The following is a 17,379-nucleotide window of genomic DNA, read 5'->3' as shown; positions in this document are numbered from 1 at the left end:
CATTCTGGGCAAAATTCTGATAAGGCTGAGTTCACACTTTAGTTATCTGGTCAGTTATTTCCATCAGTTATTGTGAGCCAAAACCAGGTGCGGGTCAAAAACACAGAACCAGCAGGAAAACCTTCCATTCTACCTTATCTCTGAGTAGTCTTCCCTACTGGTTTTGGATCACAATAAGTGACCAAATAACTAAAGCGTGAACTATGCCTAACAAGGGGGTTCATGACCATTGAATTTGGGGGAGGAATGACCGGTTAGGTCATATGAAGGGAAAATACATTTTTGGATATTAGACATGGGACCATAGTGGATTGAGCAGGGAGAAGTTGAGGCAAAACTCCAACTAAGTTTCATTACAGGGAGTAAGTTACAGACCACTTAAAGGGTATACAGCCAGGTCCATGAATATTGGGATATCGACACCATTCTAACATTTTTGGCTCTATTCACCACCACAATGGATTTGAAATGAAACAAACAAATGAACAAGATGTGCTTTAGGCCTCCTGCACATGACCGTTGTGTGCACCCGTGGCCGTTGTGCCGTGTTCCGTGTTTTTTTTTTTTTTGCAGACCCATTGACTTTCAATGGGTCCGTGGAAAAATCGGAAAATGCACCGTTTGGCAGCCGCATCCGTGATCCGTGTTTCCTGGCCGTGAAAAAAAATAAGACCTGTCCTATTTTTTTCACGGCCAACGGTTCACGGACCCATTCAAGTCAATGGGTCCGTGAAAAAACACGGATGCACACAAGATTGGCATCCGTGTCTGTGGCCTGTAGGCTACTCTCATGCAGACGGATCCGAAGATCCGTCTGCATAAAAGCTTTTTCAGAGCTGAGTTTTCACTTTGTGAAAACTCAAATCCGACAGTATATTCTAACACAGAGGCGTTCCCATAGTGACGGGGACGCTTCTAGTTAGAATATACTACGAACTGGGTACATGACTGCCCCCTGCTGCCTGGCAGCACCCGATCTCTTACAGGGGGCTGTGATCCGCACAATTAACCCCTCAGGTTACACACCTGAGGGGTTAATTGTGTGTATCTTAGCCCCCTGTAAGAGATCAGTTGCTGCCAGGCAGGAGGGGGCAGACCCCCCCCCTCCCTCCCCAGTTTTAATTTCATTGGTGGCCAATGTGCGGCCTCCCCCGGCCCCCCTTCCCTCCCTCTATTGTAATATCATTGGTGGCCAGTGTGCGCCCCCCCGGCCCCCCCTCTATTGTAATATCATTGGTGGCCAGTGTGCAGCCTCCCCCCGGCCCCCCCTCCCTCCCTCTATTGTAATATCATTGGTGGCCAGTGTGCGGCCCCCCTTCCCTCCCTCTATTGTAATATCATTGGTGGCCAATGTGCGGCCTCCCCCGGCCCCCCTTCCCTCCCTCTATTGTAATATCATTGGTGGCCAGTGTGCGGCCCCCCTTCCCTCCCTCTATTGTAATATCATTGGTGGCCAGTGTGCGGCCTCCCCCGGCCCCCCCTCCCTCTATTGTGATATCATTGGTGGCCAGTGTGCGCGCCCCCCCTCTATTGTATTATCATTGGTGGCCAGTGTGCGGCCCCCCCGGGCCCCCCTCTATTGTAATATCATTGGTGGCCAGTGTACGGCCCCCCTTCCCTCCCTCTATTGTATTATCATTGGTGGCCAGTGTGCATCTTCCCCCCGATCACTGGTGGCAGCGGAGAGTTCCGATCGGAGTCCCAGTTTAATCGCTGGGGCTCCGATCGGTAACCATGGCAACCAGGACGCTACTGCAGGCCTGGTTGCCATGGTTACTTAGCAATATTACAATATTAGAAGCATCATACTTACCTGCTGCGCTGTCTGTGACTCCGATCGGAACTCTCCGCTGCCACCAATGATCGGGGGGGGAGAGGGGAGGCCGCACACTGTCCACCAATGATATTAACACAATAGAGGGGGGTGGGGCGCACACTGGCCACCAATGATAATACAATAGAGGGGGGGGCGCACACTGGCCACCAATGATAATACAATAGAGGGAGGGGGGGGCGCACACTGGCCACCAATGATATTCAAACTGGGGAGGGAGGGGGGTCTGCCCCCTGCTGCCTGGCAGCCCCTGATCTCTTACAGGGGGCTATGATACGCACAATTAACCCCTTCAGGTGCGGCACCTGAGGGGTTAATTGTGCTGATCACAGCCCCCTGTAAGAGATCGGGTGCTGCCAGGCAGCAGGGGGCAGTCATGTACACAGTTCGTAGGATATTCTAACTTGAAGCGTCCCCATCACCATGGGAACGCCTTTGTTAGAATATACTGTCGGATATGAGTTTCACGATGTAACTCAAATCCGATGGTATATTCTAACATAGAGGCGTTCCCATGGTGATGGTTAACTCCTGACTTTACATTGAAAGCCAATGGGGGACGGATCCGTTTGCAATTGCACCATATTGTGTCAACGTCAAACGGATCCGTCCCCATTGACTTGCATTGTAAGTCAGGACGGATCCGTTTGGCTCCGCACAGCCAGGCGGACACCAAAACAACTCTTTTTTTCATTTCCGTGGATCCTCCAAAAATCAAGGAAGACCCACGGACGAAAAAACGGTCAAGGATCACGGAAAAACGGAACGGACCGCAAAAAAAAACAGTAGTGTGCAGGAGGCCTTAACTGCAGACTGTCAGCTTTAATTTGAGGGTATTTACATCCAAATCAGGTGAACGGTGTAGGAATTACAACAGTTTGTATATGTGCCTCCCACTTGTTAAGGGGCTAAAAGTAATGGGACAGAATAATAATCATAAATCAAACTTTCACTTTTTAATACTTGGTTGCAAATCCTTTGCAGTCAATTACAGCCTGTATATACTTTTCCTAATAATATTGCAAAACTGTCTTAGATTTATGTGTCTCCATAGCCACAGACTACAAACACACACTGTAGTCTGGAGGAGGGGGGGGGGCTAGATGGATGCAGTGCAGTTCAACCTTGATATTCATATTTGCCTTTGGAGCCTAAACTTCTGTAACCCTTTACTTTCATCTTCATATTTGTCAGGGATCACTTACTTGCCCAGTGGATTTCCCTTTTGGCTGAGTGTCCGGCCATCACTCGGATGTATGAAGAGACTGCTCTGCTAAGGGACACCATGATGGTGAATTCTCTTGTCCGGGTCCTGCAGACTCTACAAGATTTCAACATTGTCCTGGAAGGGTCACTTACTAAAGGAGTAGATGTTTAGTACTTTGTTTGGGAACTCAAAAATAGCTTTCACTTTTTCTGGATTTATTTTTTATTTCAGAGCGGTGTCTGAACCTTTATAATGTTCTACAGAGTTCTGTGGTGCAATACACTGAATAGTAGCAAGTCACTGGCAGCTGCTGCAAAGCGCTTCAGCGTCAAGCCGGCAGGACTCTGAATGGTAGCCTTGCCGCGAGGCGTCTCGACACTGTTGCTTAGTAAATTTGAATCAGATATTTAGTACAATAGAGTATTTTTCCTGTTGTGTCTGTACATACTGCTGTAGTTTTTTAAAGAGCGAGACTATATTACAGGTGGATTTACCTTCTACTTATTTCTAATTCTGAAGTTCTTCCTGGATGGTAGGACGATTGCAAGAATTTCTTCTCCCTAAAATGGTGCTCAGATCATTTGTTCAGCAGATTCTCATTTGTTTCCGTTACATAGACCGTTCTTCTGAGCCATAGAAAATTGGCACTTGAATACAGTAAATGCGGCAACTTTTTTTTCTTTTCTTTTTGAGCTGCCGATCAGGAAATTTTTTATTTTTTTTTACTAGGAACCAGTGAGATCATGGCGTTTGCCTCTTATGCACTCTGCATGCAGAATATCCTTTCACTGGAACCTATGTTACTGAGATGCAGTTTCCAATTTCACTAAAGCTAGTGACATTGCTGCGCAATACAGCCTATCCCTTTACTAGAACCAGTGACATTACTGCGCATGCAGCGTATGCCTTCGCTAGAGCCGGGACATCACTGAGGATGCAGCCTAATCTTTCACTAGAGTCAGTGATGCCACTGAACATGCAGTTTACACCTTCACTAAGCTTGCAGCGTGTCGCTTGACTAGCACCAATGACCTAACTGAACACGCTATTTCTGCCTTCACTAAAACTGATGACATCATTGAGCATGAAGCCTGTCCTTCCCTAGATTTAGTGACCTCATTGTGCAAGCTGCCAATCGGTGATGTCACCGAGCATGCAGCTTATTCCATACTAGAAACAGTGACATCAAAGAGCGTTCCGTTTTCACTGGAAACAAGACCTAGTGTTGCATAGGTATGGGTTTGATTCTCAAACTGGTTGCTTTAACATATCACAAATATATTTTCGCAATTACGGTATATCATTATCCCAAAAATGGGCACAACCACCGCGTACAGGTTTCAGATATATTCCAAATTTGATAAACCATAAGCATGCTTAAAGAAATGATGCAAGTTGTAAATACCTTGATAATCCTAAAGCAACTATTTTCCTAAGTTATATTGCAAGAAACCACTGCGAGTATTAAGACGTGGCCATCTCTCATGTTGGTCTTTTATATTGTTCATGTACCTCCTACCTGTAGGACCTAAAACATTTCCGTTTCCCTTGTCCTGACTCATGGATTTCATTTTATGACTGAAAACTGTTTTACATCTCAGTAAACATGTAATGGGGGAAGACTGGCCAGAATTTTCCAATTTTGACATTGGGAGAATCAAGAAGCTGTGATATTATGCATTTATTGCATAGATTACTTATTCTATAGCAACTACTCCTATTTTTCTAAGTCTCATCATGGTGTGATTGTTGTTCCATTTAATGGGAATATCTATGTCAGTCAAATGATACTAGAGTTTTTTTTTTCCTGTAATCATTTTAGTGTAAATCTACCTATTTATTCGCATACACTGGGATTTTGGGGGTCAGGGGTTGACTAAGAGATATTTTGCACTACTTGTTACATTTGATAAGGGGGTTGTACTGTGTGAAAGTAAAACTTCCATTAACTGTATATGTTGTTCCACTTTCAGTTGTGTGTTTTCTTTTTCTTGTCATCTGCAGAGAACCTGAAATGCGTTGTCATGTTTAAAGGGGGCCTACACATCTACTGAAAGCACAGCAGATGCAGCAGCGCTTCTTCAGCATGCAGAGTACAGACTGTATATACTTTTTATGGATCTGTATTCCACATGCACAGTGCTCTGAGAGGCGGTGCTGCACTTTCCGTACTTTCAGTAAAGGTTTAGGTGCTCTTTAAGGCCTCTTTCAGACGTGCTTTCACTGAAGCCCCATTCACTTCTATGGTGCTGCGTGAAAAACGCAGAATATAGAACATGCTGCGATTTTTCACGCAACGCAGAAGTGTTGCGTGAAAAACAACGCTCATGTACACAGACCCATTGAAATGAATGGGTCAGGATTCAGTGCAGGTGCTATGCGTTCACATCACGCATTGGACCCGCGCGGAAAACTCGCTCGTCTGAAAGGGGCCTAAGATCAGCCTGTTCACGCAGAAGACTAGTTAGACTTGGGCTACAGTGTTCTCTCCACAATGCCTGGTTTTTGTAACACTGTTGTATTGTGAAAACTTTAATTTTATATTGGGATACTTTTAAAGGCTGGTAAGGATCGCTGGGAGTAGTAGTTCAGTAGCACCTCAGAGCCACGACACGTGGCGGGATACTCTCATGAAGCAGCGGCATTTTCCATCCCCTTAAAGGAATCCTTCACTGTCAAACCACTTGGACTTGAGACAACAAAAAATGTTGAGCAATACAATAATGCATATGCTGTACTTTAAGACTAGTCAGTATTCAGTTTTAGTGCATTACATGTACTTCAGGACCCAGGAAAGAGTGTTTTTGTGTTATTTTTTTTCTTTTTATCTAGTAAATGTATCAGTATAATGGAACCGTTGATTTAACTGTCTTCTCTGTAACCAGTGAAAGTTGCTTTGGGCAATGCTGCTTTTGTTTCCTCATCAGTATTAACTTCCCTGTACTGTATGATTTTATTACATCACTGTCACTTTTTTCAGTATTAAAATGTGTTATATCTCCAAACGGTTTTACAGTTTTATATAACTGCGTCTGAATTATTTTTAGTTTTTCTGTCTTGTACTTAGATTTTTTTTTTTGTAATGTATAATGGTTCTTTAACATTAGCGTTACCAGTCTCCAGCAAAGAACAGCCTGCCCGAGCTCTCTGGATCCAGCATAGCAGGATGTTACTGCAATGCCCGCCAGCCCCAGTGACTATAATGGGATCCAGCGGAGATCCGGCCGGTACCCGGCAAATATACCAGGATTCAGCCAAAAAACGTTTCACACGGGCGGATCCCATTATAGTCAGAGGCCAGTGGGCATTGCGGTAACATCCGTCTGTGCTGGATCCAAAGAGCTCCAGCAGGTTGTCATCTGCCGGAGACCGGTGTGAAACTAGCCTTAGATTTTCTTCCTCTTCCAAGTTGTCTATTAGTAACAACTCTATTCTCACCTCACTTGTTATGGCATATTTAAGCATGTATTTATTTTTTTGTGCTTATTTTTTTTAAATGGTTTGATCTAATGTGATCCTTTTCCTGCAATGGTCTAGGGCCGCATTCACACAGGGTTATTTGACACAGACTCCACATTGAAAGCACCCTAATTCTGCCTACCATTTTTTTCAATGGGAGGTCAAGGCTGCACTGTACTAATGGTACTGGAAACCACAGTGGGAGTCCGCTCGCAGTTTAGCTGCATTTAATAGAGCTAAATTGCAAGTAGGTCCATGGCCTTCAAACTGAAAAAAATGCAGCTGTGTGAACTAGCCCTAATGTTACATTGTAGAGATCAAGAAAATAGCCGTTCTCTAGCAGAACATTTTGTAAAACTGCTGCCCCCAGGTAACACCTGGAGTTATTTAAAGGTTATATGGTACTTTGAAATGGATAGCCTGTCCCTGACAATTTGAAAAGAGAATTTAGGGTTGACCCTCCTATATAATAGATGTAAACATCCCAACCGCACACACCTGGACCCATGGGCAAACCATGTCTCGTGTCACAAACCACTTGACCAACCTCCTCTAAGAGTGTTGTCTAAGTGAACCCCTCGTGCTTCACAGTACCCCTGATGGTGGGGAAAGACTTTTCTGAGAACACCAGGTCGCTACCTCTTGAGGTGGGTTGGCACACAAAACAGCTGGCCCAGGCGGACCAAGGGTTACCAGTGAAAAGTACCAGAGGTACAGATGTAGTACAGGCTGAGTCGTAAGAATGAGCGACAGTGCAAGGATCAGGTAGAGGCGAAGTCAGGCCAGGCAATCTGGGTTAGCAACAGGAGAGTGGATATGGAGCAGGCAAGGATCAGACGGGTAGCGAAATCCAGAAGACAGGCACAGGTCAGGAGTTCAGAAACACAAACGCGTACGAAAGCAACAGCAGGACACAAGGACCTTTGACGCTCAGGCATCGGGGAAGAGGGCTGGACCCCTTAGGTGCAGGAGGGTTGGGATTGGTCAGAAGGTCAGCACAGGTCACAGGAAGTGAATCGTGCTGGCCCATAAACAAATGTGCTACAGGAAATAGGCTGGAAAGCATGCTGCACTCAGGGCTGGAAAGAAACCGCGGTGGCAGTGTCCGGGGAAGATGGTGCCTGCAAGGACAGAGCCCAGGACTGCGCCAGTGAATAGGGAGACACCAGCAGCTGACCTTGCAATGCGACTGGACACAGACAATGTTGTGGAGGCGGCCATGGTGGACAATGTTTACCAGAACATGGAGCCTGGGACCGCGGTGGTGAGTATGGGAACATCTGCAGTCAGCAACCACTGTTACAGTACTCCTTTCCTTATGCCCCCTCAACTTGAGTCAAAAACAAGACAAGAACCTCTATCAAATTCGAGGATGTTGTCGATAAACAACAAAGAATAGTGAGGATCCAGTAGACTCACTAGACTGGTTGTAGAACAACTCTGCCCAAGGAAGAAGTTGAACCCAGAGGTCATGTTGGGCAGAGACAAAGTGCCTGTTTTAGGTGTAGAAAAAAGGTCTAAATGCTTCTGAGCTGTCTTACATTTAGAACTGGCACTGGATGCACTGAAGTTATGGAGAGGCCAGCGTCTCTACATAACTGGTGGATCCATCGCCAGCTATAGGGCTTATTAATTCCGGCGGCTGAAAATGCCGGTCTTAACCCTTTTGCTACCAGCACCGTAATCGCGGTAATTAAATGCTTTAGATGACGTGATCGAGTGAGATCACAGCACATAAATGCCATCTGTGGTTGGGCTGAACACTCATCCTTGCTGATAAGGCTGAAAGTGTTCATGCTGCAATTCTTATTTTGGCTACCAGTTGGCAGGCCAGGATAAGAAATGAGCAAATTTGACTGTAAATTGCAAATATAAAATCCCTGATAAACCAAAATTAAAAATTATAATTAATAAACTCATATGATGCACAAAATTATCACAAATTTTTAAAATATCTAAAAAAATCTATAAAAGTTTAAATCGCCCCACTTTCCGTATTATAATAATAATACCTAAATAACAATATATATATATATCATCATGGCTATCACCGTGACTGAAAACGCCCATACTATTAAAATAGAAAAAGAATTCCAATACGGTGAATGGCGTAACAGAATAAAAGGTCAAAATGTCCGATTTGCCATTTTTTCATTGCTTCTCTTACCCCAAAAAATATAAAAAAAGTAATAAAATGTGATCAAAAAGTCACATACACTCCAAAATGGTATTAATAAAAACTACGGATTGTCCCGCAAAAAAAATGAGCCCCTAAACAGCTCAGTAGACCTAAGTATAAACAAAGTTATGGGGGTCAGAATATGGTGATGTAAAAAAAATAAGTTCCCAGTTTAAATTTATTTTTACACTATTTAGACATAAAAACCCTATACATATGGGGTATCATTGTAATCGTACTGAACCAGAAAATTAAGGGCATGGGTCGGTTTTGCAGTAAACAAAACGCCATGGGAACAAAACCCGTAAAATGGTGGAGGGATTGCGTTTCTTTCCCCAACTTCACCCCATTTGGAATTTTTCCCCACTACATTTTATGCCATAATTAATGGTGGCATTAGAAAGTACAACTTGTCCCGCAAAAAATAAGTCCTCATACAGCTATGTGACTGGAAATATAGAAAGGTTATGGCTCACGGAAAATAGGGAAGAAAAATGAAAACGAAAAAAACTTCAGTAGCCAAGGGGTTAATACATGTCCCCCTATGTGCAAAGGTAGTCCATGTAAGCAGAATATATGCTCAATGAACAATTTGGCAAGTTTTGTGGCAGAGGGTAAATCTGACAAAGCGAGCAATTTTGAAGAACCAGTCTACAACCACCCAGATACCAGTACATCTGGCAGAAGGTGGAAGCTCAGTGATAAAAATCCATGGCAATGTGTTGCCATGGGTCAACAGGAAGGGGTCGTAACAGCCTAGAAGGTTTGGTCCTAGCAACCTTATTTTGAGCACAGACTGTACAGGCAGATACGTAGTCGTGCACATCACTCCGAAGTGTCTGCCACCAGTAGTGCCATAATAAGGGCTCTGAAGTCTTGCGAATCCCAGAAAATGTGATTAATGAACCCCTGAAATACAGCGGGAGCAATGTATAGACCAAAGGGCATGACTAGATACTTGTAGTGACAGTCACAGGTGTTGAAAGTGGTCTTCCACTCATCGCCCTCACAAATGAGAATCGGGTTGTATGCACCACCGCAAGTCCAATTTCATAAAGATCTTAGCTCCCCGGATCTATTCAAAGTTCAGAAATCAGCAGTAGAGGGTAATAGTTTTTGACTGTGACTTTATTCAGCCCTCAATAGTCAATACTGGGTCATAAGGAACCATATTTCTTTCGAACAAAGAAGAACCCAGCACCAGCTGGTGATGCAGATTTCTGGATAAACCCCCTCGAGATTCTCTCCTTGATGTATTCTGACCTTGCTTGGGTCTCGGGGAGCAAGAGAGGGTATACCTGACCATGAGGAGGAGTGACATTGGGAAGGAGGTCTATCACAATCATAGGATCGGTGTGGAGGTAGCGTCTCACCCTCTTGCTGATGACTTCTGCAAAGTCGACATACTGCAGGGGAAGACCTGGCAGATCTTCGGATACAGGAGGCAAGGAAACGGGCGCCACTCATACCTATTTTAGGGTATGGCCACATGGTGTGTTTGCGACATGGCCATACAGAGCACAGTGGTGGTTGTACCCTTAAGTCAAAATCTGCTCCGTTCATAATAGGAGAACCTACTAACTATAGCACAGACAGATACATCTCTGCATAAGCTTAGTGATACAATCCAAATAAAAAGTATTCACAGCCCTGGAGACTTTCTAATGTTTTACTATGCTATAAGATTAAATCCCGATAGATTTTGATCTCCATTCTTGATAAGTAAAAAAGCATTTGTACATTCATTACAGCAAATACACAATCATTGCAAATCTATTAAATGGCAGTTACTATGAGGTCTAAATTATCTGGAATTTTAGGCATGCACTGCACACGGACCTTCCATAGCAAGTTTCATTTTAGCTGCTTTTCCTTTGTCTGCTGTACTTGTATTTGATTGCTTATCCTGAAATATCCGCATGGAGCACCTCAGCTCCCTGAGAACCAAGTAACATGAGAGGCCGCATTCTTCACATTCTTGGCTGAGAATGGTGAGTGACTCAGGTGAGAAGAGAAGCATTCGCTGTATAAAGTGATTGGGATTCCTCCTACAGCAGCCAGGTTTTAATCAGCATTGCTTCTCATCATTCATAGTGACTAGGGATGAGCGAATCAACTTCGGATAAAACATCGGAAGTCGATTCGCATAACACTTCGTTCCAATACTGTATGGAGCAGGAGCTCCGTACAGTATTAGAATGTATTGGCTCAGATGAGCCGAAGTTATTGCTTCGTGAAGTCTTGCAAGACTTTGCATAATAACTTCCGGAAAAAATAATTTGTACTGTAAAAAAACATTTCCCGAACTCGGATTCGGTTCCAAGTGAGACTTCGAGAAGCAATAACTTCGGCTCATCGGAGCCAATACATTCTAATACTGTACGGAGCTCCTACTCCGTATAGTATTGGAACGAAGTTTTATGCGGATCGACTTCGGATGTTTTATCCGAAGTCGATTTGCTCATCCCTAATAGTGACCAAAGTAAAGCTCCAGTTAGGCCAAGTTCAAATCACCATTTAACGTTCCATTCTTTTGATCCCTCAGAAGAAGAAGAAAAACTGATCTCATGTACAGTCGTGGCCAAAAGTTTTGAGAATTACATAAATATTGGAAATTGGAAAAGTTGCTGCTTAAGTTTTTATAATAGCAATTTGCATATACTCCAGAATGTTATGAAGAGTGATCAGATGAATTGCATAGTCCTCCTTTGCCTTGAAAATTAACTTAATCCCAAAAAAAACTTTCCACTGCATTTCATTGCTGTCATTAAAGGACCTGCTGAGATCATTTCAGTTATCGTCTTGTTAACTCCGGTGAGAATGTTGACGAGCACAAGGCTGGAGATCATTATGTCAGGCTGATTGGGTTAAAATGGCAGACTTGACATGTTAAAAGGAGGGTGATGCTTGAAATCATTGTTCTTCCATTGCTAACCATGGTGACCTGCAGCCATCATTGTGTTGCATAAAAATGGCTTCACAGGCAAGGATATTGTGGCTACTAAGATTGCACCTCAATCAACAATTTATAGGATCATCAAGAACTTCAAGGAAAGAGGTTCAATTCTTGTTAAGAAGGCTTCAGGGCGTCCAAGAAAGTCCAGCAAGCGCCAGGATCATCTCCTAAAGAGGATTCAGCTGCGGGATCGGAGTGCCACCAGTGCAGAGCTTGCTCAGGAATGGCAGCAGGCAGGTGTGAGCGCATCTGCACACACAGTGAGGCGAAGGCTTTTGGAAGATGGCCTGGTGTCAAGAAGGGCAGCAAAGAAGCCACTTCTCGCCAAAAAAAACATCAGGGACAGATTGATCTTCTGCAGAAAGAATGGTGAATGGACTGCTGAGGACTGGGGCAAAGTCATATTCTCCGATGAAGCCTCTTTCCGATTGTTTGGGGCATCTGGAAAAAGGCTTGTCCGGAGAAGACAAGGTGAGCGCTACCATCAGTCCTGTGTCATGCCAACAGTAAAGCATTCTGAGACCATTCATGTGTGGGGTCGCTTCTCATCCAAGGGAGTGGGCTCACTCTCAATTTTGCCCAAAAACACAGCCATGAATAAAGAATGGTACCAAAACACCCTCCAACAGCAACTTCTTCCAACAACCGTTTGGTGAAGAACAATGCATTTTCCAGCACGATGGAGCCCCGTGCCATAAGGCAAAAGTGATAACTAAGTGGCTCGGGGACCAAACCATTGACATTTTGGGTCCATGGCCTGGAAACTCCCCAGATCTTAATCCCATTGAGAACTTGTGGTCAAACCTCAAGAGGCGGGTGGACAAACAAAAACCCACTAATTCTGACAAACTCCAAGAAGTGATTATGAAAGAATGGGTTGCTATCAGTCAGGAATTGGCTTAGAAGTTGATTGAGAGCATGCCCAGTCGAATTGCAGAGGTCCTGAAAAAGAAGGGCCAACACTGCAAATACTGACTCTTTGCATAAATGTCATGTAATTGTCGATAAAAGCCTTTGAAACGTATGAAGTGCGTGTAATTATATTTCACTACATCACAGAAACAACTGAAACAAAGATCTAAAAGCAGTTTAGCAGGAAACTTTGTGAAAACTAATATTTTATATTTTATTATAATATCATTCTAAAAACTTTTGGCCACTACTGTACATCTGTTCGGAAAGATGCAGGTAGCCTTACAGTTCTACAGTTATTCTAAATGTGGACTGTCAGCTCTTCAGGAAACTTGGTGAAACCTTCTGTTTCCTGATAAAAACTAGAATTAAACAGTGGATCAGTCTTTTTGACATAAAGGGCCTGAGAACTGTTGTACTGACAGCAATAATTCCATTAGAATACATTAAAATGACTTTTCCCAATTTACCACCCGCACATGAAGTGATTCAGTGTGTAGGCCTGCACAATGGCGCTGCAGTTTCTCGGAGCATGCCTCCAGCTTCATCTACTGGTTTATCACCTCTGACTATCCATACATGTAATATCAAATCAGAAATGTGTCCAAGCAACTACAATTCCTTGAGTATATTTGTTAAAAACCATAGTAATCACGGAAAATCCCTTAAAGTTCTATGAGCCGTATTTATTTGTTTGCAGAGTGCACCGCCCTAGAGGTAAATGGTGGTAATCAATATATAAAGCTTATTTCATACCGGCGGTTATTTCCATTGTTCTGCTCAGTCATAGGAGCAAAACAACGGAAATGACAGCATTATAGGACAAGACACCAGCAGCACCCGATGGACCTCATTGATTTTCCTTCAGGGTTCCGCCATGTTGTCTGCTTTTTACTTGACAAACCAGGTTACCCTACTATGCTATTTTGTCTATTGAACCTAGCCCAAAGAAACAAAGTTTAAGTTAAAAGAAAACAATATAAATCATCCGCCTTCAATAATCACCCATGAAGAAAAAGAAATAAAAAAAATTCACAACCCGCCATCTGTATACGTTTATGTATGAAAATGCAATTGCAATGAATATCAGCCCCTCATAGTACATAATGTAACACCCCCAGCCCCACATAGTACATAATGTAACACCCCCAGCCCCTCATAGTACATAATGTAACACCCCCAGCCCCTCATAGTACATAATGTAACACCCCCAGCCCCTCATAGTACATAATGTAACACCCCCAGCCACTCATAGTACATAATGTAACACCCCCAGACCCACATAGTACATAATGTAACACCCCCCAGCCCCACATAGTACATACTGTAACACCCCCAGCCCCACATAGTACATAATGTAACACCCCCAGCCCCTCATAGTACATAATGTAACACCCCCAGCCCCTCATAGTACATACTGTAACACCCCCAGCCCCACATAGTACATAATGTAACACCCCCAGCCCCTCTGATGCCCACTACATCCTCCGACCCCCCCCCCCCCCCCCCCCCCAGCCTCCTGAACAGCCAGCCAGGTGCATAATGCTCTGACACTCCCATCTTTAATTCTTTAATTAATGCCAACTGTATTTAATTGTATCGCTGTCCTGAAGATGGCAATACAGTTCAATACTTCAGTGGAGAATCTGAGACGATGGTTCTCTGCCCCACTATTCACCCTCATGGGTTTCAGAAAACTGAAGCTTATGTGGCAGTAAAATGGCACAGGCATTCGCAAAGGGATGACATCATTGTGACACAATTGGCGCAATGATGTCATCGTGATGTCATGGACGTACCGAGACATACGGACGTCCCAGCGACAGTGAGTGGCAGGAGATCTCCTATGCTCGGTGTGGTGTTTCCCTCCCACACCGAAGCCTGACACGTGACTGCTGCTGTCAGGCCACAGGCTGGAAGAGGTCCTGCATCGCAGAAGGTGGCAGGGAATGAGACTCAGGTGAGTATTAGTGGTTTTTTTAACATCAGCATTAGTGGTAGCACTATAGTAGACATTACTAGGACCCTATAGGGGCCTTACTGGCAGCACCATGGGGTAATTTTTCAATGAGGGAACTTTTAATACTGGGGCACTATAGGAGGCATTACTCACTGTGGGAATTATGGGGGGAATTTTAATAACAAGAACACTGTATGGGGCATTTTGTAATACTAGAGGCACTATGGGGGGTATTTTTTTTTTTTACCAGGGGCATTTTAGGGGAAATTATTTTTACTGGAAGCACAATTGGAAGGTATTATTCCTTAAAGGGGTATTCCAGTAAACCAACTTAATTTTTGAAAAACTGCATTAAGGCTTCAAGTTGTGACCCAAACAGAACCTATACATATAACCAGAGTTTCAATTTACCTCACAATCCATTTTTGGCGTACTAAGGGAGGGGAGCGTGGGGTGCAGTCCGCCCCAGGTGCCAGCTCTCAGGTGGTACCAGAAGCATTGAGCGCTTCCATCAATACAGATGGAAGCGCTCATTGATGGAGCGCTGGGAGCTGCGGTCCTGTCACTCACTGCTCAGGTCCCAGCGCTCCTCCCCTCCTTCAGGCTTGCAGCGCACAGAATGGTGAAGCAGGAAGACTTCTCCCCGCTCCACCATTCAGCCTGCAGACACAGATCGCGCTGCCAGCCTGTGTGGGCGGAGCCTGCAGCCCGAAATCTGCATAAGTTCCACCAACACAGTGCTGCATAGCGATCTGTGCCTGCAGGGAAGAGAGGTATGTGAGCTTAATGAATGGGACAAGGTGAGTAGTTACAGAGTTTTTTGTTTTTTGTTTTTTTTGGGGGGGGAGGGGGGTTAATACAGAGGACTTTATTACTATGGAGGGGCACAGAGGACTTTATTACTATGGAGGGGCACAGAGGACTTTATTACTATAGAGGGGCACAGTGGACTTTATTACTATGGAGGAGGCACAATGGGCATTTATACTATGGAGGGGCACAGAGACAGAGGGCATTACTACAATGAAGGGGCACAGAGGGCATTATTACTATTAAGGGGGTACAATGGGCATTATTACTGTAAAAGGAGCACAAAGAGGGCATTACAACTGTGAAAGGGGCAAAGAGGGCATAACTATTGTGAGGGGGCACAATGTGGGCATAACTACTGTGAGGGAGCACACATCTGTACACAACTACTGTAATGGTTGTACAATGAGGGCAATACTACTGTGAGGGGGTAAAAAAAAATATTCTTTACGTTTTTTTTGGGAGGGTTGCCAGAGAAAGAACCCGCCCTGGGTGCCAAACACCCTAGGCACGCCACTGACAGAGTATCATGGCTCCTGATTTTCAAAAGATGCACCGTTCCGTGGCCCCGCAAAAAAAATATAGCATGTCCTATTCTTGTCCGTTTTGCAGACAAGAATAGGCATGTCTACAATGGGCCGCCCGTTCCGTTCTGCAAATTGCGGAAGGCACACGGGCGGATTCCGTTTTTTGAGGATCTGCGATTTTGTCGTGTGCTTGTAGCCCTTGTTTCACAAGACATTTAGCTAGAGAATTGATAGCAACACACTGAACATGCTCGACCTAACAGAGGCTCAGAACTACAGGTCGATGCATGGTAATTTATGAGGAAACACAGTGGGTAGCATAGGAAAAAACTACTTTTATAACTACTAATATTAGGTAATTATTGATGATGAATTAGTCTAAAGCATGTTATATTTTTGGTAACCGGAATACCCCTTTAAGGCACTATAAGGAGCATTATTAATCATGGTGGGCACTATAGGGGCATTTTTAGTGGGAGAACTATTTTTATTAGATTTATTTTTACTGCAATACAGTATTTGGGGCTAGGGATAAGCGAAACGACTTCCGATGAAATATCCCAAGTCGATTCGCATAAAACTTTGTTTCAATACTGTACGCAGTGAGCGCTCTGTACAGTATTAGAATGTATTGGTCCGATGAGCTAAGGCTACTTTCACACTAGCGTTCGGGTGTCCGCTCGTGCGCTCCGTTTGAAGGGGCTCACGAGCGGTCCCGAACGCATCCGTCTGGCCCCAATGCATTCTCAGTGGAGGCGGATCCATTGAGAATGCATCCGCCTGCCAGCGCTCAGCCTCCGCTCCGCTCAGTGAGCGGACACCTGAACGCTGCTTGCAGCGTTCGGGTGTCCGCCTGGCCGTGCGGAGGCGAGCGGATCCGTCCAGACTTACAATGTAAGTCAATGGGGGCGGATCCGCTTGAAGATGACATCATATGGCTCAATCTTCAAGCGGATCAGTTCCCCATTGACTTACAATGTAAAGTCTGAACGGATCCGCTCAGACAACTTTCACACTTAGAAAATTTTCTACGTTTTAATGCAGACGCATCCGTTCTGAACGGATGCGAACGTCTGCATTATCGGAGCGGATCCGTCTAATGAAACATCAGACGGATCCGCTCCGAACGCTAGTGTGAAAGTAGCCTCAGTTATTACTTTGCGAAGTCTCGTGAGACTTCATGTAATAACTTCATAAATTGATTTCTACTGTTCCAAGTTGGAACTGTACCCGAGTTCGTGAAATAGTTTTTTACAGCAGAAATCAATTTATGAAGTAATAACTTCGGTTCATAGGAGCCAATACATTCTAATACTGTACAGAGCGCTCACTGCGTACAGTATTGAAATTAAGTTTTATGCCAATCGACTTCGGATGTTTCATCTGAAGTCGATTCGCTCATCCCCATTTGGGAGCACAGCAGGCAGAGTATTGGGGGTGGCAGAAGGGTGGGAAATTTGTGTTGAGAAGTTGGGGAGGATAATTGAAAAGTGAGGAATCTAAGATGTCTGTGTAAAAAAAAAAAAAACTCTGCA

General features: G+C 44.3%; 1 protein-coding gene across 3 annotated transcripts in view; it reads left to right on the top strand.

Annotated features, from left to right (window-relative positions):
• The window catches only part of DENND5B (DENN domain containing 5B), a 94,921-nt gene extending 89,666 nt beyond the window's left edge, over nt 1-5,255 (top strand). For all 3 annotated transcript variants that reach the window (XM_040438914.1, XM_040438906.1, XM_040438898.1), the window contains one exon: nt 3,029-5,255. In XM_040438914.1, coding sequence (XP_040294848.1) covers nt 3,029-3,212 — 184 coding nt within the window. In that variant the 3' untranslated portion in view covers nt 3,213-5,255. The remainder of the gene's footprint in view (nt 1-3,028) is intronic.
• The last annotated feature ends 12,124 nt before the right edge of the window (nt 5,256-17,379 follow it).

This window comes from Bufo bufo, chromosome 1 (assembly GCF_905171765.1).
Source record: "Bufo bufo chromosome 1, aBufBuf1.1, whole genome shotgun sequence".
Lineage (NCBI taxonomy): Eukaryota > Metazoa > Chordata > Amphibia > Anura > Bufonidae > Bufo > Bufo bufo.
This window is presented reverse-complemented; position numbering and strand designations above follow the sequence as displayed.